General features: G+C 45.7%; 1 protein-coding gene and 1 non-coding gene across 2 annotated transcripts in view; one reads left to right on the top strand and one right to left on the bottom strand.

Annotated features, from left to right (window-relative positions):
• Nucleotides 1-1617: 1617 nt before the first annotated feature.
• Nucleotides 1618-1691, top strand: trnaa-cgc (transfer RNA alanine (anticodon CGC)). The gene has a single exon. It is a non-coding gene; the product is annotated as a tRNA-Ala (tRNA).
• An 8355-nt stretch (nucleotides 1692-10046) lies between these two features.
• pcdh7a (protocadherin 7a) overlaps nucleotides 10047-16274 on the bottom strand; it is a 93310-nt gene continuing 87082 nt past the window's right edge. Inside the window, exon 6 of the mRNA XM_082978610.1 lies at nucleotides 10047-10993. Coding sequence (XP_082834736.1) covers nucleotides 10419-10993 — 575 coding nt within the window. The 3' untranslated portion in view covers nucleotides 10047-10418. The remainder of the gene's footprint in view (nucleotides 10994-16274) is intronic.

Raw genomic sequence — 16274 nt, 5'->3', positions numbered from 1 at the left:
TACTGGGCCGTTCGCACTACCCTCTGTAGTGCCTTGCGGTCAAAGGCCAAGCAGTTGCAATACCAGGGAGTGATGCAGCCAGTCAGGATGCTCTCAATAGTGCAGCTGAAGAACCTTTTGAGGACCCATGCCAAATCTTTTCAAATCTTTTTTGTCTCCTGAGGGGAAATAGGTATTGTCGTGCCCTCTTTTTTATTTTTATTTTATTTCACCTTTATTTAACCAGGTAGGCTAGTTGAGAACAAGTTCTCATTTACAACTGCGACCTGGCCAAGATAAAGCAAAGCAGTGCGACAAAAACAACAACACAGAGTTGCATATGGGATAAACAAACGTACAGTCAATAACACAATAGAAAATCTGTATACAGTGTGTGCAAATTAAGTAAGGAGGTAAGGCAATAAATAGGCCATAGTGGCAAAGTAATTCAAATTTAGAAATGAACACTGGAGTGATAGGTGTGCAGATGAGGATGTGCAAGTAGAGATGCTGGTGTGCAAAAGAGCAGAAAAAAGAATATATGGGGATGAGGTAGGTAGTAAGTTGGATGGGCTATTTACAGATGGGCTGTGTACAGCTGCAGCGATCGGTAAGCTGCTCTGACAGCCGATGCTTGAAGTTAGTGAGGGAGATATAAGTCAGGAATTTTTGCAATTAGTTCCAGTCACTGGCAGCAGAGAACTGGAAGGAATAGCGGCCAAAGGGGGTGTTGGCTTTGGGGGTGACCAGTGAAATATACCTGCTGGAGCGCATGCTACGGGTGGGTGCTGCTATGGTGACCAGTGAGCTGAGATAAGGCGGGGCTTTACCTAGCAAAGACTTATAGATGACCTGGAGCCAGTGGGTTTGGCGACGAAAATGTAGCGAGGACCAGCCAACGACATCATACAGGTCGCAGTGGTGGGTAGTATATGGGGCTTTGGTGACAAAATGGATGGCACTGTGATAGACTGCATCCAATTTGCTGAGTAGAGTATTGGAGGCTGTTTTGTAAATGACATCGCCAAAGTCAAGGGTTGACAGGATAGTCAGTTTTACGAGGGTATGTTCGGCAGCATGAGTGAAGGAGGCTTCGTTGCGAAGTAGGAAGCCGATTCTAGATTTAACTTTGGATTGAAGATGCTTAATGTGAGTCTGGAAGGAGAGTTTACAGTCTAGCCAGGTATTTATAGTTGTCCACATATTCTAAATCTGGTGGGCGGGTGGGTGCAGGCTGAAGAGTTGGTTGTCGGGTGAAGAGTATGCATTTAGTTTTACTAGCGTTTAAGAGCAGTTGGAGGCCACTGAAGGAGAGTTGTATGGCATTGAAGCTCGTCTGGAGGTTTGTTAGCACAGTGTCCAAAGACGGGCCAGATGTATACAGAATGGTGTCGTCTGCGTAGAGGTGGATCAGAGAATCACCAGCAGCAAGAGCGACATCATTGATATATACAGAGAAAAGACTCGGCCTGAGAATTTAACGCTGTGGCACCCCCATAGAGACTGCCAGAGGTCCGGACAACAGGCCCTCCGATTTGACACACTGAACTCTATCTGAGAAGTAGTCAGTGAACCAAGCGAGACAGTCATTAGAGAAACCAAGGCTGTTGAGTCTGCCGATGAGAATACATCTCTATAGTCCCGTGTGGCTCAGTTGGTAGAGCATGGTGTTCGCAACGCCAGGGTTGTGGGTTCGATTCCCACGGGGGACCAGTACGCAAAAAAAAAAAAATTGTATGAAATGTATGTATTCACTACTGTAAGTCGCTCTGGATAAGAGCGTCTGCTAAATGACTAAAATGTAAAATGTAAATGTAACTGTCTTGGTGTGCTTGGACCATATTAGTTTGTTGGTGACGTGGACACCAAGGAACTTGAAGCTCTCAGCCTGCTCCACTGCAGCCCCGTCAATGAGAATGGGGGCGTGCTCGGTCCTCTTTTTCCTGTAGTCCACAATCATCTCCTTTGTCTTGCTAGGTTTAGCATTTTCAAACCAAAAACATCAATGTACCAGATATTAGCATGTGTTAAATGTCATGCCCAAGGCCACGACTCAATCCAAAAACATCAATGTACTAGATATTAGCATGTTAGAAATGTCATGCCCAAGGCCACGTCTCAATCTGAGGCACGTTATGGAGCAGAGTACTGGACATACTACAATGAGCCTTTAAAAGGCATTTTCCCCAATGTTCAAGGATATCGCCTTCATGGTAAACACTGTGAATGTTGGCTCAAGTGTAAATTAAAAGTCAAATGCAATGTGCTGCTCTATAACGCACCTTGGATTGAATCCCGAGCCTGAGTATAAATTAAAAATTCAACTTTAAGATGTTTCAAGGAGCTTTTAATGTCAAAGTCAAACTTTTACACACATCATCATCATCATCATCATCATCATCAAACCGTTCTGTAACATCAACTCCTCGGCTGTGACTGAAATGGGACCCTTTTCCCTCTATAGTGAACTACTGTTGACCAGGGCCCTCTATAGTCCACTACTGTTGACCAGGGCCCTCTATAGTCCACTACTGTTGACCAGGGCCCTCTATAGTCCACTACTGTTGACCAGGGCCCTCTATAGTCCACTACTGTTGACCAGGGCCCTCTATAGTCCACTACTGTTGACCAGGGCCCTCTATAGTGAACTACTGTTGACCAGGGCCCTCTATAGTCCAGTACTGTTGACCAGGGCCCTCTATAGTCCACTACTGTTGACCAGGGCCCTCTATAGTCCAGTACTGTTGACCAGGGCCCTCTATAGTCCACTACTGTTGACCAGGGCCCTCTATAGTCCACCACTGTTGACCAGGGCCCTCTATAGTCCACTACTGTTGACCAGGGCCCTCTATAGTCCAGTACTGTTGACCAGGGCCCTCTATAGTCCACTACTGTTGACCAGGGCCCTCTATAGTCCACTACTGTTGACCAGGGCCCTCTATAGTCCAGTACTGTTGACCAGGGCCCTCTATAGTCCACTACTGTTGACCAGGGCCCTCTATAGTCCACCACTGTTGACCAGGGCCCTCTATAGTCCACTACTGTTGACCAGGGCCCTCTATAGTCCACTACTGTTGACCAGGGCCCTCTATAGTGAACTACTGTTGACCAGGGCCCTCTATAGTCCACTACTGTTGACCAGGGCCCTCTATAGTGAACTACTGTTGACCAGGGCCCTCTATAGTCCACTACTGTTGACCAGGGCCCTCTATAGTCCACTACTGTTGACCAGGGCCCTCTATAGTCCACTACTGTTGACCAGGGCCCTCTATAGTCCACTACTGTTGACCAGGGCCCTCTATAGTCCACTACTGTTGACCAGGGCCCTCTATAGTGAACTACTGTTGACCAGGGCCCTCTATAGTCCAGTACTGTTGACCAGGGCCCTCTATAGTCCACTACTGTTGACCAGGGCCCTCTATAGTCCACTACTGTTGACCAGGGCCCTCTATAGTCCACTACTGTTGACCAGGGCCCTCTATAGTCCACTACTGTTGACCAGGGCCCTCTATAGTCCACTACTGTTGACCAGGGCCCTCTATAGTCCACTACTGTTGACCAGGGCCCTCTATAGTCCACTACTGTTGACCAGGGCCCTCTATAGTCCAGTACTGTTGACCAGGGCCCTCTATAGTCCACTACTGTTGACCAGGGCCCTCTATAGTGAACTACTGTTGACCAGGGCCCTCTATAGTCCACTACTGTTGACCAGGGCCCTCTATAGTGAACTACTGTTGACCAGGGCCCTCTATAGTCCACTACTGTTGACCAGGGCCCTCTATAGTCCACTACTGTTGACCAGGGCCCTCTATAGTCCACTACTGTTGACCAGGGCCCTCTATAGTCCACTACTGTTGACCAGGGCCCTCTATTGTCCTCCATACTGTATAAGGAATAGGGTACCATTTCTGGAAGCACACCTCTTCCTCGTAATCATTAGCAAATGCATTTAGTTGAATAATTAATGAATACCAGTTAATAATAGAGCAGCAACAGATAAATAAAAAAAGAGAAAATCAAGAGGAAAAAAATGTTTTTTTTCTTTTAATGCAAAATTGAAACAGGTAAAACATGCCTTTTTGTCTGTTGTGAACATTGTTCGCTGTTCTGCGTGTTCTACGGGTTCCTGGCTTCTACTGGGTAGTTCTTACGGTTCTATAGATGGCTATTAGGTAATCGACCAATCAGGAGTTCAAAAGGCAGTAGTGCACTATATTCCCTATATAGTGCACTACTTGGGCGACACTGGTCAAAAGTAGTGGACTATATAGGGTGCCATTTAGGATGCACAACGAGGTGTCACCTTTCAAAAATAAAGTCCTAAACAGGTGAATGCAAATATCTCTTTAAGACGTCATTAACCTTGTTATCACCCTGTCCTCAATCAACAAGCCTGTTATCACCCTGTCCTCTCTCTCTCCAGGCCTGTTATCACCCTGTCCTCTCTCTCTCCAGGCCTGTTATCATCCTGTCCTCTCTCTCCAGGCCTGTTATCACCCTGTCCTCTCTCTCTCCAGGCCTGTTATCACCCTGTCCTCTCTCTCCAGGCCTGTTATCACCCTGTCCTCTCTCTCTCCAGGCCTGTTATCACCCTGTCCTCTCTCTCTCTCCAGGCCTGTTATCACCCTGTCCTCTCTCTCTCTCCAGGCCTGTTATCACCCTGTCCTCTCTCTCTCTCCAGGCCTGTTATCACCCTGTCCTCTCTCAACAAGCCTGTTATCACCCTGTCCTCTCTCTCTCCAGGCCTGTTATCACCCTGTCCTCTCTCTCTCCTGGCCTGTTATCACCCTGTCCTCTCTCAACAAGCCTGTTATCACCCTGTCCTCTCTCTCCAGGCCTGTTATCACCCTGTCCTCTCTCTCTCCAGGCCTGTTATCACCCTGTCCTCTCTCTCTCCTGGCCTGTTATCACCCTGTCCTCTCTCTCCAGGCCTGTTATCACCCTGTCCTCTCTCTCTCCAGGCCTGTTATCACCCTGTCCTCTCTCTCTCCAGGCCTGTTATCACCCTGTCCTCTCTCTCTCCAGGCCTGTTATCACCCTGTCCTCTCTCTATCCAGGCCTGTTATCACCCTGTCCTCTCTCTCTCCAGGCCTGTTATCACCCTGTCCTCTCTCTCTCCAGGCCTGTTATCACCCTGTCCTCTCTCTCTCCAGGCCTGTTATCACCGTCCTCTCTCTCTCCAGGCCTGTTATCACCCTGTCCTCTCTCTCTCCAGGCCTGTTATCACCCTGTCCTCTCTCTCTCCTGGCCTGTTATCACCCTGTCCTCTCTCTCTCTCCTGGCCTGTTATCACCCTGCCCTCTCTCTCTCCTGGCCTGTTATCACCCTGTCCTCTCTCAACAAGCCTGTTATCACCCTGTCCTCTCTCTCTCCAGGCCTGTTATCACCCTGTCCTCTCTATCCAGGCCTGTTATCACCGTCCTCTCTCTCTCCAGGCCTGTTATCACCCTGTCCTCTCTCTCTCCAGGCCTGTTATCACCCTGTCCTCTCTCTCTCCAGGCCTGTTATCACCCTGTCCTCTCTCTCTCCAGGCCTGTTATCACCCTGTCCTCTCTCTCAACAAGCCTGTTATCACCCTGTCCTCTCTCTCTCCAGGCCTGTTATCACCCTGTCCTCTCTCTATCCAGGCCTGTTATCACCCTGTCCTCTCTCTCTCCAGGCCTGTTATCACCCTGTCCTCTCTCTCAACAAGCCTGTTATCACCCCGTCCTCTCTCTATCCAGGCCTGTTATCACCCTGTCCTCTCTCTATCCAGGCCTGTTATCACCCTGTCCTCTCTCTCTCCAGGCCTGTTATCACCCTGTCCTCTCTCTCTCCTGGCCTGTTATCACCCTGTCCTCTCTCTCCAGGCCTGTTATCACCCTGTCCTCTCTCTCAACAAGCCTGTTATCACCCTGTCCTCTCTCTCCAGGCCTGTTATCACCCTGTCCTCTCTCTCTCTCCAGGCCTGTTATCACCCTGTCCTCTCTCTCTCAACAAGCCTGTTATCACCCTGTCCTCTCTCTCCAGGCCTGTTATCACCCTGTCCTCTCTCTATCCAGGCCTGTTATCACCCTGTCCTCTCTCTATCCAGGCCTGTTATCACCCTGTCCTCTCTCTCCAGGCCTGTTATCACCCTGTCCTCTCTCTCAACAAGCCTGTTATCACCCTGTCCTCTCTCTCTCCTGGCCTGTTATCACCCTGTCCTCTCTCTCTCCTGGCCTGTTATCACCCTGTCCTCTCTCTATCCAGGCCTGTTATCACCCTGTCCTCTCTCTCCAGGCCTGTTATCACCCTGTCCTCTCTCTCAACAAGCCTGTTATCACCCTGTCCTCTCTCTCAACAAGCCTGTTATCACCCTGTCCTCTCTCTCTCCTGGCCTGTTATCACCCTGTCCTCTCTCTCTCCAGGCCTGTTATCACCCTGTCCTCTCTCTCTCCAGGCCTGTTACACCCTGTCCTCTCTCTCCAGGCCTGTTATCACCCTGTCCTCTCTCTCTCAACAAGCCTGTTATCACCCTGTCCTCTCTCTCTCCAGGCCCACATAACAGGGCTAAGAAGAAGTGATTTAAATTGTCTTTAAACGTGCAGTATATAAAACACACATACTCCCACACTGTGCCAGCCTCCCAAATGGAACCCTAATCCCTGCACACTTCACGACTTCAGCCAACTTTTGACGACTGACCCCCTATATGGCTTCTATAGGGAATAGGGTGCCATACCGGACGCAGACACAGATTCATGTACACTGTTCCTATAGGTCCGTGTTAGGCCGGGGAAGGAAAGGTAGGGTAGTATGGTAGTAGGGTAGGATGTCTGTACGAGACTCTGCATTAAAACAGCAGTTTGACTTCCCGGAAGAAAAGATCTGTCTTGTAATAAACACAAATCATTGTTTTCAGAGTCTCTTGTAGCAAAGTTCTCCTGGTCCGTTAGGGTTAACTCAGCTCCTGAATCCAGACCCCGACCCTGTGGGATGGAATCCAGCTCCATGATTTCCATATATCCAGGGACCGTGTGGTCATGGTTACTACATAGTATGTACTAGATATCAGTGGCTCAAGGTGAGCTAGAAAACCCTGTAGGATTATGGCATAGACAGACCAATCCCCTTCGAGCATTCCGGATTGGAACCCAACCTTCTGGAACTAGAACCCACACAGAACTTCCGTCCATTGTCACATCAGCGCACCGCTGAGTCCAGTCCACCAATCACAGAGCTTCAGAGACAGCAGGTTGGGAGACAAGAGGTTAGAGGGAGGAAGGGTTGAGAAGGTCAGTGACACCATAGAGAAGAGTGGAGAGAGAGATAGGGGCACCATAGAACTACAACTCAATTCTAACTCACATTCTGGGGGATTGAATTAGAACTCAATTCTAAATCGAATTCTAAGGGATTGAATTAGAACTCAATTCTAATTCTAAGGGAGAATTCATGGTTTTGTTTTCATGTAGAAACCTAGCGGCTTGCTTTACAAATGACGTACTGTACACATTGTGTCAAGTCTTACCTGAGAGTTGGTTAGTGTGTAACTGAAGTTAAAGTCACTGATTATATGGTGCGTGATCTTTCTTTAGACTGTTAAGGTGTAGCTCCTGGCTTCCTTTTAGAAAGGAGACAAGGAGAGGATTCTACTTTAGACTATTAAGGTGTAGCTCCTGGCTTCCTTTTAGAAAGGAGACAAGGAGAGGATGCTACTTTAGACTATTAAGGTGTAGCTCCTGGCTTCCTTTTAGAAAGGAGACAAGGAGAGGATGCTACTTTAGACTATTAAGGTGTAGCTCCTGGCTTCCTTTTAGAAAGGAGACAAGGAGAGGATTCTACTTTAGACTGTTAAGGTGTAGCTCCTGGCTTCCTTTTAGAAAGGAGACAAGGAGAGGATTCTACTTTAGACTATTAAGGTGTAGCTCCTGGCTTCCTTTTAGAAAGGAGACAAGGAGAGGATTCTACTTTAGACTGTTAAGGTGTAGCTCCTGGCTTCCTTTTAGAAAGGAGACAAGGAGAGGATGCTACTTTAGACTATTAAGGTGTAGCCCCTGGACTCTACCGTCCTTCCACGCATCCCGTCAACGTGAGGAGTTTCTCATTTTCTCTCAAATTGCTACAGCATATAACTTCACCGAGGGATGAAGGTTTCTCTCTCTTCCTCTCCTCGTGATGACTTCACACACTGATGCTCTCTCTCCCTCTCTCCTTCTATCCTTCTCCCTCACATACAAACACACACATAGAAACATACATCATGTTTTCAGAGATGCATAATATCTCCAAAAAGAAGGCGTCTGGTTTTCCCCCAAAAAATATCAAATTAGCGTTTAGCTGTTTTTATTTCATGCAGAAGAAGAGTTCGAGTTCTTTTTTTTGTCCCGAACCTTTTGGTTTGTTCTATGAGTTACTACGTACTGTTAGAGGAATAGTTTAAACATCCCTTTAATGTAAAGCCGCTATATAGACCAAAACATCCCTTTAATGTGTTGAAAGATGAATACTTATTTAAATACATGTTGACATAAAGGGGGTTGAAGAGGGGGGGGGGGAGCAGGCAAAAAGCTCGTTTTCAGAGGCAACATGTTATATGTTAAAGTATGGTTAAATGCATGTAGGTACATTATGTGTGTGTGTGTGTGAGTGTGGGCATGTGTATCCTTCTGCATTTTGGGTTGATTTTGTATAGCTACAGTGTATGCGTGTGTGTGTGTGTGTGCACGTCACACGTCTATGTCGTGTGGGTATGGTTTCACTGAGTGTGTGTGTGTGTGTGTGTGTTTCACTATACTGTGTGTGTGAGAGAGGGAGGATACTGATATACATAATGAATGAAGTGACTGGTCTTCAGCACGGTAGAGTACTCTGTAATGGCCTTAATGAATGGATGACAGTGCTGTAACACCGCCAGTCTAAACCACACATATGTACAGTCTCCACTACGGTTGCACATTTCTGCTAACGTTCCCAAAATCCACAGTTTTTTTTCCCAGAAATCCCGATAAAAAAGACTCCTCGGAATAGGTAGGAAATCCGTAATCCTCCAACCAGGATTTCTGAAAAACCTTGGAATTTTGGGAATGTTCCCAGAACTTAGCTTCCCTAGTCTCAGCAAGAGAAGGCAGAAAGACAGAAAAAGTGTCATTTTTCATTAGAAAACGCTGGAATCCGTTGGCGCTGATACTGGTACGGACCTTGTATTCCCAGTGATTCTAGCTCATATCTGTAAAAACGTCACATTGTACTTGTTTGCATCCCTCCAAGTCTTTTTTTTGTTTCAAAAATACCTGATGTTTTTTTCAATCAGTTATCTTTTCCTAAGTCCTTGTCCTTGCCAAAGAATCCGATTGGTTGTTACTGAAAATATATTGTCCGTGATTGGTTAGATTCTGATAATCCTCGTTGTATGGTTGGTTAATATCTCGATGCTACTTGTCAATAATGCCATATGATGATTGGTGGATTAGGTTTAAATCACATTTGATTGATGAGCATGAAATCCATTAAAATTCCTTTTACAACGACAGCTCATTGGTCCTATCGTTTGATTGGTTAAACCTCCATGGCGTCCCATCATCGGGTTCGCCGATTAGTCAGATTCAGATCTGTCCGATCATAAGTCTTTAAATGAAATTTTATTGGTCACATACACCTCAGCGAGTGTTCCCATTGGTCCTGAGGCGTGTATGGCGTCAGGCCCAGTTCCTCCATCTCTCTCCCATCTCCCCACAGCTCCCCTGTTGGTGGGAGGTTAGACATGCATCTGATTAACTTTAAAGAGTATTAAAAAAAAAGAGAAGAAAGAAGTTAACACTTGACACTGATCTAAGTTCAGCATTGTGTTGCTCCTTGTAATACTTCAGGTTACGATTCAGGGAAGAGTAAACTGATCCTAGATCTGTTTTGGAGAAAAACTTCTACCCAGAGTTTAGATTAGATGAAGTCAGTACGTGACTCCAGAGCAGAACTGCTCTCTCTTTTTTCCCAAGGTGATCCATGGATCCATCTCCCTCCTCACCATCCACATTAATAGGATGTATTCAGCATCCAAAAGTTCAGATTCCATTAAATCGTAGTTTGTTTTTTTGGGGGGAGGGGGGGGGGGGGGGGGGGCGTTCAGTTAATTAACACCATTTATCTTTTTTTATTCACACCTTATAGTCGTTTCTTCTTGGAGTTTAAGGTCCTAGTGTCCTTTTTGTGGTTTTGTAGTTGTGTGGTGTCTTGTCTCCAAAACAAACCCAAACCCACTGAGCGGTCCTCTCTTCTTTAGGTGTTGTTATTATTGTTATTATTGTTATTATTCACAGCTGGTCAAAGTTCTCAACAAAAAAACTACAACAGAAATGGACCATTTCATTCCAATGTCTAGTAGTGGACTGTTCCATTTCACCAGAACAAACAGGGATGGAATGTTCCATTCCATCAGCAAAGGGGTGCAGCAGCAGTGGACTGATCCATCCATCCTGCTCTTACAGGTAGACCTCTCTACGGGAGAGCGTGAGGCATGACGTGGTCTTGTAGTCCCCGGTCCTCGTTAATGGTATAACCTCCGGAGGGTTGACCCTGCCCTGACCCCCCCTATCCTCCTCGTGATGGCGTCTCCCGAACCCGGCGGAGCTGAACGTGTCGTACGACGCTGACGTCATCTTGCGGTTGAGTAGGTTCCGGTTGTGGTCGCCCATGTTCCGATTCATCCTGTCTCCGCCCACCAGGCTGCCGAGAGGATCCCCATTGGCTAACGGTAACCTCTGACCTCCTCCGCCGACTCCCACGCTGACTACGCCCGGTTCGGAACTCCCGGCGCTGCCGGCGCTCTCGCTGTCACTATCTTCCTCATCATCGTCGTCATGGTTATTGTTGTTGTCGTTGCCAGGGGAGGCGAAGGTGGACAGGCGGGGCGGCTCGCTGACGTGGCGCTGGCGCTGGTGTTGCCGAGGCGACGGGCGGACAGCGGCGGGCATCCAACAAGTGTCGGAGTGTCCAAACTCATCACACTCCCTAGTGCACTTCCCTGTCAGGGCTACGTCTGGGAGCTGTCTGGCATCTGGAGAAAGAGAAGGATGGAGGGAGGGAGGAGAGAGAGATATATTGTTAGAATATATTACAGAATCAATCAAACATATTTTAGCTGTCTGGCATCTACAGTTAAGTGGAGAGAGAAAGTATGTAAATATGGTATTTAAAACATATGGGAAATCTATTGGTGGTGAAGCATAACACTGTCATCATACTGGTAATAATACACAGCAACAACCACAGGTCGCTGAGAGAGGGAGAACTATTGTTAAAATATAATATAGACTCAAAGATGTCTAGACTCATAGCTGTGTGGCATCTACAATGGGAAGGGAGGGGTTAGAAGGAGATAATCTGTTAATATGGGTTTAGAAATTACAGATTATACTGGGTTGAATACATCTGGTAATATTCAACAATTTACCATTGCTTTTGAGAGAGAGAGAGACCGAAAGACAGACAGAGAGACAGACAGAGAGAGAGACAGAGAGAGACAGAGAGACACAGACAGAGAGACAGAGACACAGAGAGAGAGAGGCAGAGAGACAGAGAGAGAGAGGCAGAGAGACAGAGAGACAGACAGACAAACAGACAGACAGAGATACTTACATACTAGATATATAAAAGAGTGTATAGTGTATATAATTGAATAGAAAAATACTGACTGCATTCAAGGGATTCAAAGCATTTCCTAAAATATAATAACAAGTTCCAACAGCCCCAAAAGGTCAAAGGTTCAAATGTCAAAGGTCAATCTGTTAAGGACTGATGTCATATGTGAGAGGATTATGCCTACAGCAGACAGATTTATTTATTTAAAGGTGTCTCTAAATAATATTTAAAGGGATCTCTACATGTCATATGTGAGAGGATTATGCCTACAGGAAATGAATGCATCTAGACTTATTTAAAGGGATCTCTAGATATGTGAAGTGCATGGAGGGACACATTTAAAATGAGTAGGTCAGACTAATCACTGTAGACTGTTCTGAGGTCAGTTAAATGAGTAAGTCAGACTAATCTCTGTAGACTGACCTGAGGACAGTAAAGTGGTAATGTAGTAAGGTCAGTTAAATGAGTAGGTCAGACTAATCTCTGTAGACTGACCTGAGGACAGTAAAGTGGTAATGTATTAAGGTCAGTTAATTTAGTAGGTCAGACTAATCTCTGTAGACTGGTCATAGGTCATAGGTCACAGGTCAACGGTCATAGGTCATGATCCCATCATCACCGTCATTACGTCATACTTTTCCCCTCTTATTAACATTCATATGGAAGCTGAAATGTAATTTCCTGAATAGAAGCTTCTAAGTTATTACATGACTTTTCCAAGAGTTTTCAGAGTGGATTTATAAGTGAAATGAGTTCCACAAATGTACCTCTATGTCCAATCGGAAACCTAGTTTACGTCCACAAAAAAATATTAAAACATGTATCAAATCAAACACGGTTTAATTACCATTTGACCCGAAATTAAACATAAATAAAAATATAGATTTATATCTACATTAAACACTGTCAATTAGAAGGGATGTTTTGTTAGTAGATAGAAGTTCTGGAAAACGTAGAGTCTTAACACCACACAAAGAAACACCAACACCTATACCAATACCAACACCAATACCAACACCAACACCAAACCAACACCAACACCAATACCAATACCAACACCAACACCAACACCAACACCAATACCAACACCAACACCAACACCAACACCAACACCAATACCAACACCAACACCAACACCAACACCAACACCAATACCAACACCAACACCAACACCAACACCAACACCAATACCAACACCAACACCAATACCAACACCAATACCAATACCAAGACCAAGACCAACACCAACACCAATACCAATACCAAACCAACACCAATACCTATACCAATACCAACACCAATACCAATACCAACACCAACACCAATACCAATACCAAGACCAACACCAAACCAACACCAACACCAACACCAACACCAATACCAACACCAACACCAACACCAATACCAATACCAACACCAACACCAACACCAACACCAATACCAACACCAATACCAACACCAACACCAATACCAAGACCAAGACCAACACCAACACCAATACCAACACCAATACCAAACCAACACCAATACCTATACCAATACCAACACCAATACCAATACCAACACCAACACCAATACCAATACCAAGACCAACACCAACACCAACACCAACACCAATACCTATACCAACACCAATACCAACACCAACACCAACACCAACACCAACACCAATACCAAACCAACACCAATACCTATACCAATACCAACACCAACACCAACACCAACACCAACACCAATACCAATACCAACACCAACACCAACACCAATACCAACACCAATACCAAACCAACACCAATACCTATACCAACACCAACACCAACACCAATACCAACACCAACACCAATACCAACACCAATACCAAACCAACACCAATACCTATACCAACACCAAACCAACACCAACACCAACACCAACACCAACACCAATACCAACACCAAACCAACACCAAACCAACACCAAACCAATACCAAACCAATACCAACACCAATACCTATACCAACACCAACACCAATACCTATACCAACACCAACACCAACACCAATACCAACACCAATACCAATACCAATACCAACACCAACACCAACACCAATACCAACACCAACACCAATACCTATACCAACACCAACACCAACACCAACACCTATACCAAACCAACACCAACACCAAACCAACACCAACACCAACACCTATACCAAACCAACACCAACACCAATACCAACACCAATACCTATACCAATACCAACACCAACACCAACACCAACACCTATACCAAACCAACACCAATACCAACACCAAACCAACACCAAACCAACACCTATACCAACACCAATACCAACACCAACACCAACACCAACACCAACACCAACACCAATACCAACACCAACACCAACACCAACACCAACACCAACACAAACACCAAACCAACACCAAACCAACACCAAACCAACACCACACTAACACCCACACTAACACCCACACTAACACCCACACTAACACTAACACTAACACTAACACTAGCACTAGCACTAGCACTAACACTAACACTAACACTAACACTAGCACTAGCACTAGCACTAGCACTAGCACTAGCACTAGCACTAGCACTAGCACTAGCACTAGCACTAACACTAACACTAACACTAACACTAACACTAACACTAACACTAACACCAAAACCAAAACCAACACCAACACCAACACCAACCAATAATAATTTCACCCCTCAAATTCCCCTTTGTGTCACCATGAGAGACACAGAGAGAGAGAGCTACAGCACTGTGTCCTGGTTGAAAGGACATATTTGGGTTGCTGATTGGCTGGCAGTGTTTGCAGAGCTCTCTGTAAAGGAGGCTACAGAGCCTCATCTAAACAAACACACATAGGCTTGGTCATTACAGACTTCTCTAAAAATGTGTCCAAGTCAAGCGGTATTGGGACTCACAACAGACAATACAAAACACAGCCAGAGAGAGAGAGAGAGAGCGAAAGAGAGAGATAGAAAGAGACATGTGCATTGGAGCATTCTTGCTTCCAAATGAGAAAAACAACCAACATGAAAAGAACGATGGATGACTCTGTCAAGGCCTCAGAGAGAAAGTGATAGAGAGAGAGAGAAAGAAATAAAGATGTAGACAGAAAAATAGAGAGAGAGAAAGCATGTTTCATAGTACTCAGAACCCTGAGAAATGACTAAGGGTGTTGAGGGTGTTAACGGTGGTTGAGGGTGGTTGAGGGTGTTGAGGGTGGTTGAGGGCGTTGAGGGTGTTGAGGGTGGTTGAGGGTGTTGAGGGTGTTGAGGGTGTTGAGGGCGTTGAGGGTGTTGAGGGCGTTGAGGGTGTTGAGGGCGTTGAGGGCGTTGAGGATGTTGAGGGTGTTGAGGGTGGTTGAGGGCGTTGAGGGTGTTGAGGGTGGTTGAGGGTGTTGAGGGTGTTGAGGGTGGTTGAGGGCGTTGAGGGCGTTGAGGGTGTTGAGGGTGGTTGAGGGCGTTGAGGGTGTTGAGGGTGGTTGAGGGTGTTGAGGGTGGTTGAGGGCGTTGAGGGTGTTGAGGGTGGTTGAGGGCGTTGAGGGCGTTGAGGGCGTTGAGGGCGTTGAGGGCATTGATGGCGTTGAGGGTGGTTGAGGTTGTTTAAGGGTGTTTAGGCTGTTTGAGGGTGTTAACGGTGTTGAGGGTGTTAACGGTGTTGAGGGTGTTAACGGTGTTGAGGGTGTTAACGGTGTTTAAGGGTGTTTAGGCTGTTTACGGTGTATTGAATAAGTTTGTTTTTCTCTTTGATGTCTTTGTAGTATGTTGACATGTATGTTGACCTGTAAACTGTGGTTGTGTTGTTGCTCTAAAAATGTGTGTGTGTTGTTCTACAGGTGTGTTGTTCTATAGATGTGTGTTGTTCTATAGATGTGTTGTTCTATAGATGTGTGTGTTGTTCTATAGGTGTGTTGTTCTATAGATGTGTGTGTTGTTCTACAGGTGTGTTGTTCTACAGGTGTGTTGTTCTATAGATGTGTGTGTTGTTCTATAGGTGTGTTGTTCTATATGTGTGTTGTTCTATAGGTGTGTTGTTCTACAGGTGTGTTGTTCTACAGGTGTGTTGTTCTATAGGTGTGTTGTTCTACAGGTGTGTTGTTCTACAGGTGTGTGTGTTGTTCTACAGGTGTGTGTGTTGTTCTATAGGTGTGTGTGTTGTTCTATAGGTGTGTTGTTCTATAGGTGTGTTGTTCTACAGGTGTGTGTGTTGTTCTATAGGTGTGTGTGTTGTTCTATAGGTGTGTTGTTCTATAGCTGTGTTGTTCTACAGGTGTGTGTGTTGTTCTATAGGTGTGTTGTTCTATAGGTGTGTTGTTCTACAGGTGTGTGTGTTGTTCTACAGGTGTGTGTGTTGTTCTATAGGTGTGTTGTTCTATAGGTGTGTTGTTCTATAGGTGTGTGTGTTGTTCTATAGGTGTGTTGTTCTCTAGGTGTGTTGTTCTACAGGTGTGTTGTTCTATAGGTGTGTTGTTCTATAGGTGTGTGTGTTGTTCTATAGGTGTGTTGTTCTACAGGTGTGTTGTTCTACAGGTGTGTGTGTTGTTCTATAGCGTGTGTTGTTCTATAGGTGTGTTGTTCTACAGGTGTGTGTGTTGTTCTACAGGTGTGTTGTTCTACAGGTGTGTTGTTCTATAGGTGTGTGTGTTGTTCTACAGGTATGTGTGTTGTTCTATAG

The sequence above is a fragment of the Salmo salar genome, chromosome 08 (genome assembly GCF_965601325.2).
Source record: "Salmo salar chromosome 08, fSalSal1, whole genome shotgun sequence".
NCBI lineage: Eukaryota > Metazoa > Chordata > Actinopteri > Salmoniformes > Salmonidae > Salmo > Salmo salar.
The sequence above is the reverse complement of the archived record's forward strand: the minus strand, read 5'-3'. Positions and strand labels throughout refer to the sequence as shown.